The 8,824-nt window shown below is 55.5% G+C and overlaps 1 protein-coding gene across 1 annotated transcript; it reads left to right on the top strand.

Moving 5' to 3' along the window:
- The first annotated feature begins 640 nt into the window (after positions 1–640).
- Positions 641–8,818, top strand: LTK (leukocyte receptor tyrosine kinase). The gene is given in 30 exon segments (XM_058740555.1): positions 641–657; positions 1,208–1,290; positions 1,293–1,340; positions 1,434–1,499; positions 1,502–1,542; positions 2,015–2,224; positions 2,361–2,472; positions 2,475–2,497; positions 2,703–2,764; positions 2,766–2,842; positions 2,890–2,918; positions 2,921–3,009; positions 3,011–3,079; positions 4,002–4,099; positions 4,643–4,795; positions 5,239–5,331; positions 5,788–5,983; positions 6,485–6,518; positions 6,520–6,576; positions 6,705–6,758; positions 6,915–7,038; positions 7,041–7,072; positions 7,168–7,264; positions 7,381–7,504; positions 7,608–7,683; positions 7,685–7,713; positions 7,820–7,954; positions 8,031–8,121; positions 8,213–8,402; positions 8,405–8,818. Coding segments are annotated over 30 exon segments (2,646 nt in total). The 3' UTR covers positions 8,542–8,818.
- The last annotated feature ends 6 nt before the right edge of the window (positions 8,819–8,824 follow it).

Raw genomic sequence — 8,824 nt, forward strand, 5'->3', positions numbered from 1 at the left:
AACAACAGGCAATCAATTGTATGAAGTGAATCCAGAGGCGCATGTTTCTGAGAGTATCTGGAGAGTTGGCCTTTCAGTTACAAAGGCACTGAAAAGACACAAGTAATGACAAGTAATGCTGCCTAACTTGGGGTTGTTTAAAGAGCACTTCCTATGTGTTTTACACACACACACACCCCACCACCAATGAAGCAGTCACCACACTGCTCCTGATGTGGGAGTTAGAAAGACCTAGAAGCTTGGGCAAGGTATCTAGGGTGTGGCTTGCCATTTTTTTCAGGCTCCAGCCTCAAAAGGGTGGGGGGCACTTTCTCCCCTACCTTGCACTCACCTCATTCTCTGAGACAGCCAGCAGCCAACCCAGTGGATCCAGACACGGAGCCCTTGGATGTATGCTCCCAAGCCTCTTCCTGAAAGCGTGGGGACCTCCCTGCCCACCTGCCCCACCTTCCCCTCCTTCAGCATGGGAGTGGCCAGGGTCTTAGGTGGGAGTGGCCAGGCAGGCTTTAGGACCATCGGTGTCTAGCAAGTAGCTGGAGGCTCCTATAAGGGGAAGACGGGCAAAGTGGCAAGGTCTGAGCCTACAAACCTCAATGCAGCAGGCTGAACAAGCCATGGGATGCTTGAGCTGGCTGCTGCTATGGATTGGAGCCATGCGTAAGTACCTTCTGTCTGTCAAGGAACCACCTGGCTAGAGGCATCTTCCTAGGCTTGGCAAAAGCAGTGAAGGCAGACAGGTCCTGTGGCTCCCACAGAGGCCTGGAACCCTCAAGGCCAACACTTCTGGGTCAGTGCTCCAGGAGTGGTCCCAGAAGCAAGGTGCATACCTCAATCCAAGGTTCCCCATCTCTCAGCTTGGGAAGGAGGGACAGGCCCTGGGGTCTCAGCACCGCCTGGGGGTGAGACTACCTAGCTAAGTCAAGGAAAGGGTGGGGGGCCTGCAGGAACAATCTCAGGGCAGCCCCCAAGTCATTCACAAGGACTCCCCAGGGGAGAAACTTGCAGAGGTATCAGCCAGCACCCCATGGGGCTTCAGCAACAGCAGTTGGTGGGGGGCTGCTTCTAGATGCTGGTGTGCCCTGGCTGAGTGGCGATAGGAGCATGGCTGTGAGAGGCAAGTGTCTGCATTTGTCTATCTTTATCTTCTGTCTCCCATTTAACATCCTGCCCCCTCTCCCAACCCCGCTATCTCACTGTCACCTTTCAGGAGCCAGTCTCTGCTCCAGTCACGGTCCCAGGCACCTTTTCCATCATCCTTGCCCCTGTGGCTGCCAGCTCCAAGCCCCCAAGACAGAATATCACCACCCCACCTAGTGGCTTGGAGCCAGCTTCTCCCCTAATTCCCCAGGTAAGCTCCAAGCTCCTTCCTCCCTTCTCCTCTGTTCACCTTACCAGTCTAGGGCAGGTGCTTATATGACCTTTTCCTCCTTCCCTGCTTCCAGGCACTGAAGGGCCTTGGTTATTCTTCTGCAGGGACAGCGGCTGTGGAGGACCCACACAAACTGTGACAAGTGGTACACAGGCAGCAGCCTGGTGGCGACAGTGGGGGTCCAAAAGACTCTGAAAGGCGTACATTTGTGGTGGGACAGGGCACTGACAGGTACCTGTAAGTGCAGAGCAGGGAGAGGTGGGTGGTGACCTTCCAGTCTGAGGTTCTAAAGTCAGGGGACCAACGGCCTCATGAACACCACGTTGTCTTAGAGTATTCTACAACCATGTGCGCCCTGGAGACTTTGTCCCTTCTTCCAGCAGAACCGGGGGAGGGTGGCAATAGTCGCCACGGAGTGAGCCAGTATCTAGGAGCCTGTTCCCACCAAATGGATTGCCCCTAACCACCCGCGGCGCCAACGGGTGCCTTGAGCCTCCCCTCATCTCCATTACGCCTGCTAAAGTAAGTGTAAAATCTAATTTTCTGGTGTGTAACCCCGGGTCTCCCCAACCCTTCAAAATCGACTACAGCCTAAGTCCCTGAGATAAATTCTGGAGCCGCTTCTGTTTCCGACCTCTGCCGCAGGCGGGTAGCCCGACGACCAAAGATGCTTGGGCTGGGAACCGAGCACCTGCTCTCCGCAGGACCTTAGCTTACGGAGCCGCGGGGAGCAAAGGCGCCAAGAACCACCCGTGGCGGGCGCAGGGCGTCTTCGTCTCCGCCCTCTTCTCCCTTGGTCGCAGGGAGCCGCTTTACATCCTAGTGGGGCAGCGGGAAGAGGATGCCTGTCCCCGAGTAAGCGGGGCCCGTGGGAAAAGGCGGCTTAAGCTCCGCAGGAGTAGGGCTAGGGCCGGGCACTCCGCGGTGTTGAGACAGCCGCACCGCGAAAGGAGCAAGGGGCCCCGCTGCATCCGACGCCCCATGTCCCCAGGGGAGCCGGCAGAGCCAGCGCGTCTGTCTCGGAGAGACTCGGACCGCTGAGGAGCACGCGGCGACGGAGGGGGCCGAAGGGGTCCCGGGGTCGCGGCGCTGGGCGGGAGGCGGCGGGGCGCCACCTACATCTTTCGGGTACGTGTTTGCCTCGGCGCGCTCAGCACCCGCCCTCAGCGCTCCGCATTGGGGTCCCAAATCTCCTCCTGCGAACGCGCGCACACACGCTCTGCGTCCCGGACTTGGGGTCCCCAGTCCCTGAGCCTTTACTCGGGTGCCTGGTGCACGGGTCCTCCCTCGACGGCTGGAGGGCGCGCCCCTCAACGCGCCGCCGGCGCCATAGCTGCGCGTTGGCGAGCTGGAGCCCCTGCTGGTGGCGGCCGGAGGAGGCGGGCGAGCCTACCTGAGCCGCCAGGACCGAGGCTGCCCCTGAGAAACTGGAGAGCCCCTCGGCGACGCCCGGAAGCAGCGGGAGAAGCGGGGCCGTGGGGAGAGCCCCCATCTTAGCTGCCAGTCATCTTGCTGTCGCCCCGCAGGTGGAGGGGGCGGCTGGACGTCGCGGGCCGGGCCCCCTCTCCGCAGGCCGGCCGTCCACTGCTGGAGGGGGCGGGGGGCGGCCAGGGCTGCGCAGAGGCCTGGGCTACACTTGGCCGGAGGCTTCGGGGGCGGCGGCGGGGCCTGTACTGCGGGTGGAGGCGGCGGCGGCCGCTACTCGGACAGGTGCACTCTTGGGGAGGGCAGCTGGGCAGCTCCCAGGGTTAAGTGAAGTGAGAACCTTAGAGTAAGCCCTCTAAAGGACAGGTGGGAAAGGGCTTGAGCCCTGTCCTGGGCCAGAGCAATAAAAGTAATAGCTCTTAGAAAAAAGAGATCAAATAAGTTGCAAGCAGACAGAACTCATACAAGCAGACAGGACTCCCTAGATTTTCATTTAAATCCAGGACTTTTTTCATCACCACAGGTCTCCGTGTTCTACAGCAGCCGCAAGAGCTTAGAGCTGGCTGAGTTAGCAAGCCGAGCAGAGAGGCAGGAAGTCAGGGATAATTTAAATCAGCAGTTCTCAAAGTGTGGTTCCTAAACTAGTAGCATTAGCACCACCTAGGAAGTTACAAATGCGAATTCTCAGCCCCTCTCCAACCTACTGAATCAGATACTCTAGGGAAGTCTCCTAGCCATCTGTGTTTTAATCAATCCTCTGGGTGATTTTAATACACTCCAGAGTTTGGAAATCACTGGTGTAAAGAGACAGAGCTTTGGGGTCTGTCTGAGCCATACTGTTCATGAGTACTTTATACACATCTCCATTATCACAAAAATGGAACATGTGGTTTGGGCCTCTTCCATTTTATATCTGAGGACCTGAAATCAGAGGGTTTTAGGTGGACCAGGAGGTTGCCCCAGCTCAGGTTGTCCCTGAGCAAGGCCTTCAGGTTCCAGCTGATTATGCCCATCCCACCTCCCTGGCTCCTGGCTCCCACTTCTGAGCGGGCAGCACCGGTATTGTAATGCTAGTGTAGAGAGGGCCACAGGGGATTCGAGCTAGGGAGACAACAGCTTCCCTACTGTTCCCAAGCCAGTTTCCCATCTGTATACACCTGCCCCCCTCCCTCCCTCATTTTGTAGCCAAACACTCTAACACTTTCAGTTTCCAGGCCTCAGAGACTGACATCCTCTGGGTTGATGGAGAAGATGGGGTATCCTTCATACACCCCTGCAGCGAACGCTTTCTGCAGCCTCTGGCAGGTATTGGCCCCTACCCCCACCCCCCAGCTTTCAGCTGGGTCTAGCCTTCTTCCTCAATCTCTGAGCCCACTCCCATCTGAGCCACCAACTCTGCTCTGAGCCACCTGTTTCTTGGACAGCACGGGAGTTGTCAAGAACTGGGTGGTCAATTGTGATGCCAGTATGAGGCATTCTGGGGTGCTTGTCAAATATTTCCTACTATGAATTCTTTTTTTTTTTTTTAATGTTTATTTATTTATTTTGAGAGAGTGTGTGAGCAGGGAAAGAGCAGAGAGAGAGAATCCCAAGCAGGCTCCATATTGTCAGCACAGAGCCTGGTGTGCCCCTCCTGCTATGAATTCTTAAACTCAATCCTCCAAGCTCCAGGATCCCAGAAGAGGGAGTATATGGACTTGACAGAGTCCTGCAAGCCCTTCCCCTACCCCTTCAATGCCTCTGGTGTTGCTCATTGTTCAAAGTCCAGGGCTAGAGTTAACCACATAGCTGGAAAAAGTATGTCTGTCCCCCACCTTCACCCTGCAGTATCAGTTGTTTTACTCATAGTCATGGAGAGCCACAGAGAGGTAGAGATCTGACTGCTCCTCAGCTGTAGTCATTGCCATTGCCAGTGGCAGGCAGAGCTCTGGTTAGCCAAATGCATGTGCCCAGGGGGCATGGAGCTAGCTGCAGGTAACATTACATGCATGGTACAGGTAAGTCCTGCCTTTGTCCAAGGTCTGGAATCCTGGGGCCACGGGCTGGGAGGAGCAGTAGGCTGCTGGGAAAGATGAATGGTATGTGCCAGGCACCATTCTAGGTGCTGGGCAGGAGGCTGGATATGCATCAGTGCATGCTCTGCCCTCAAGGAGCATGTAGTCTAGTGGTCTAGTATGGGAGGGGTGATATCTACCTATCCACCTATGTACCTACCTATTTATCTATCTAGATCTAGATTTAGAAATCTATTAAAGTGACAATTGCCATGGGAGGTTTAAAATGTTTTAGGAGTTCTCAGAAAGGAAAGGTTGCTTTTGTCTAGGATAAATAGGGAAAGCATCATGGAGAAGTTAACAGTTTGGCTGAGTCTTGAGGTCTGGGTAAAATTTGGGTAGGGGGACAGAGAAAAGCTTCCCACTGAAGGCATCTCTCTTTCTCCCTAGACCTGCCCACCTCACCAGGCCCTCTGGTTCTGTTGGTGACTGTTGTGACCTCTACATTGAGCCTCCTTATGGTGTGTGGGGTTCTTATTCTGGGTAAGCAACATCCAACAGGTATGGCTGCCCACCTTGTCACTGAGCTGCGCAGGGTCCCAGGGACAGACGAGGCTGATTTCAAAACCCTTGCTTCTGGGGCACCTGGATGGCTCAGTTAGTTAAATGTCCGACTTTGGCTCAGGTCATGATCTCACTGTTTATGAGTTCAAGCCCTGCGTTGGGCTCTCTGCTGTCAGCATGGAACCCTGCTTCAGATCCTCTATGCTCCCTCTCTTTCTGCCCCTCCTCCACTAGCACTCATGTGCCCACTCTCTCAAAACAAAACAAAACAAAAACGCTGCTTCCAGCAGAGCAGTGGTGGACTCCTCTAGGGTTCTAAGAGTAGAAGTAGCTGTGGAGGCCCAGGGAAAACATTTGCCTTAATGGACATCTGGAGAGATGTCCTGTGCAGAAGGGTAGCAAACAGTGTGGGTATCTTCTTGCCATCTTCTTCAGTGAACCATAAGAAGTGGCAGGGCCTGTGGTAGATGAGGCTGCATGACCCTGAGCTCAGGCTGAGCTACCTTCAAACCTCCACCACCAGGACACCCCTCAACCTCTACTACTGCCAGGTGGGGTTTGGCCCCGCCCAGTCCTGGCCTCTGCCCCCAGGACTTACAGAGGTTTCCCCAGCCAATGTCACTCTGCTCAGGTGAGTTCTCCCCCTCCTTCTGAGAACCTATGCACTCTGAATCCCTCCCTCCTCCACCCTATTCCCTGCTGTGGTGAATTATGGTTCCCAGAGAGAATCTGGCCTCAACCCCTCTGTGGAGGAGACAGAGGTCAGAGAATTTCTAAAAGGCACAGTGACTTGTATAGGTCAGTTGTCATCCCCAGTCCTGGGATGCTAGGGACCCCATGATTTCTTTGGAGCAAGTATCTGCAAGGACATAAGGAAAACCTCATCACAGACTCCCACCCTCACCCTAAGCCCATACCTGCTCTCTCTTCTGCCCTAACACTGTGCCAGTCAGCATTGCCTCTGCAGGGCTTGTACTTGGGGAGATGCCATGATGCAGAAAAGCCTCAGAGTCCTCAGATAGGGCCACCTGGGTGTATAGGGAGTGGCAAGGGAGGTAAAGGAGGCACTAGACCCTCCAGGACCCTTCCCCAGGCCCAGCCACCCTCTCCCTTCCAACCTGTCTTCCTGCAGAGCACTGGGCCATGGCGCCTTGGGAGAAGTCTATTGAAGGACTAGTAATTGGCCTTCCTGGGGACCCCAACCCCCTGCAGGTGGCTGTCAAGGTGAGAGGGGTGGAACTCCTGGCTCAGGGTAGAGCAGGGCTCCATGGGGGGAGGAACAGTTGCTAGAGCTAGGATCAACTGGCCTCCTGAAATGTCTGGGGGAGCTCAGGAGCCCTTTTCCTCCCCAGGCCCTGCCAGAACTCTGCTCTAGTCAGGATGAGCTGGATCTCTCACCGCATCAGGTGCACCTGGGCCCAGGGGCAGGGGTGGAAGGTGGGCACTGAACTGCCTGCTGGGACAGCTTCTCTTCACCCTGTAGCTGAGAGGTAGCAGTTCTAGGGATACAGAGCCTGTCTCCACTTTTGTGGAGCCTAGAGCCTGGTTTCCTTCCCTGTCAGTGACTGGGGTATGTGCACCTCCCACACAGCACATTCAACCATCAGAACATTGTGCGCTGCGTGGGGCTCAGACTCTGGACTGCCCCTCGCCTAATTCTGCTGGAGTTGAGGTCTGGAGGGGACATAACAGTTTCCTGAGGAACAACCGGCCACACTTGGTAAGACCCTTCTCCCAGCCCTCTTGGCCCATCTAAAGACCCTGTCCATGTGTCCCAAAACAAGCATGGACTAACACACCCTCTGCGCTACCCAGGGCCAGCCATCACCTCTGGCCATGTGGGACCTGCTCCAGCTGGCTCAGGACATAACCCAGGGCTGCCACTACCTGAAGGAAAATCCACAGGTTGGGAGTGATCCTGGCTCAGAGCGGGTGGGGGAGCAGCCCAATCTCTAATCCCTAAGGAATAGCTTTTCCACATAACTTTTATAGAAATAGTTCAGGGTCAGAGCTTCTGAGTTCTGGCAGTGATTTTTTTTTTTGCCTGCAGGGACATTGCTGCCAGGAACTGCCTGCTGGGCTGCACTGGACTCAGCCCAGTGGTCGGTACTGGGGACTTCAGGATGGCAAAATATGATATTACAGGTGTGGGGTCTGGGGACGTGGGGAAAGCTGCTGCTGCTCCAAGAGATTTACCAGCAATCTGGTGGCATTTGAGCAGTGTCTCACTCCCCTCCTCCCTCCTGTAGAACCAGTTATTAGGAGTTGGGGGGGGGGGGGTAGGCTCTGCTGCCAGTCAAGTAGATGCCTGAAGAGGCCTTTCTGGAGGGCATTCATTTTCACATCCAAGACAGACTCCTGGTGATAACATGCCTGCCCCCTTCCCTGGCTTTGGGCCACCTTACATGAGGGAAAGGGGAGGCTGTGTCTAATGGGCTTCATTGAACTTCCCCCACTCATGATGCAGGTCTTTCGGGGTCCTGTTCTGGGAAATCTTCTTATTAGGCTACATGCCCTACCCTGGGTGCACCAACCAGGACATACTGTACTTTGTCACTGGAGGGTGACAGATGGGCCCTCCCAGGGGCTGCCCAGGGCCTGTGTGAGTATGGAGTGTTGTCCAGGGACGGAGGTCCTTCACAGCCGTGGGTGGGCACAAAATCCTACCTTTCTCCCAGGTACTGTACCATGACACGGTGTTGGCTGCACCAACCTCAGCTGTGCCCCTGTTTTGCCAGCATCTTGGAGCATCTTCAGTACTGCATTCAGGTGTGCCCCCTCACCTGCCTTGACCATCTTGATCTTGAGGGTCAGGAAGGAAGCCATAAAACAAAGCTGCTCCCCTGCCCTTCTATTACAGGACCCAGATGTGCTGAATTTATTCCTGCCAATGGAGCTACTGCCCACTCTGGATGAGGAAAAGGCTTCTGGGCTGGGGAGCAAGTCTTTGGAGGGCCTAAGATTCCCCACGGCCCAGGAACTGAATCTGGAGAGCTTAAAGAGCTGAATAGGGAGCCTCCTTGGCCCCTGACTTCCCTCGAGTCCCAAGACCCCAAATCCAGGGACCTCCAACCTCAGAACCTTTGGAATCCCCCCTTTGGCTCTTGGGCCCCAAGGGGCCCTGAAGGTGAGGACTCAGGCAGTGCCTGTAGCAATGGTTCCTCCCTGCACTCTTCCTCAGGCTTCTAGGTAGCTTGTTATTCCAGTAGCCTCTGTCCCCTGCAGTCTGTACTGCGTGTCTGGGCCTGTCTCAGAACTGGCCAGGCACCAGTGGACTCCCCATCCTGGAAACCAGCCCAGGCTTCCTGGAGAAGAGCTTGGACACTCCCAGCCTTTGATCTTTGGGACCAGAGGTTGAAATCGCCTCCCTCAGGAAGCCTTCTCTGGATTACCCTTCCCTCCCCCACCCATAAGTGTCTTTCATCTGGGCAGCCCTCAACCCTACAAATGCCTCTAATAAAGAGCTCTTCTC

This window comes from Neofelis nebulosa, chromosome 7 (genome assembly GCF_028018385.1).
Source record: "Neofelis nebulosa isolate mNeoNeb1 chromosome 7, mNeoNeb1.pri, whole genome shotgun sequence".
Classification (NCBI taxonomy): domain Eukaryota; kingdom Metazoa; phylum Chordata; class Mammalia; order Carnivora; family Felidae; genus Neofelis; species Neofelis nebulosa.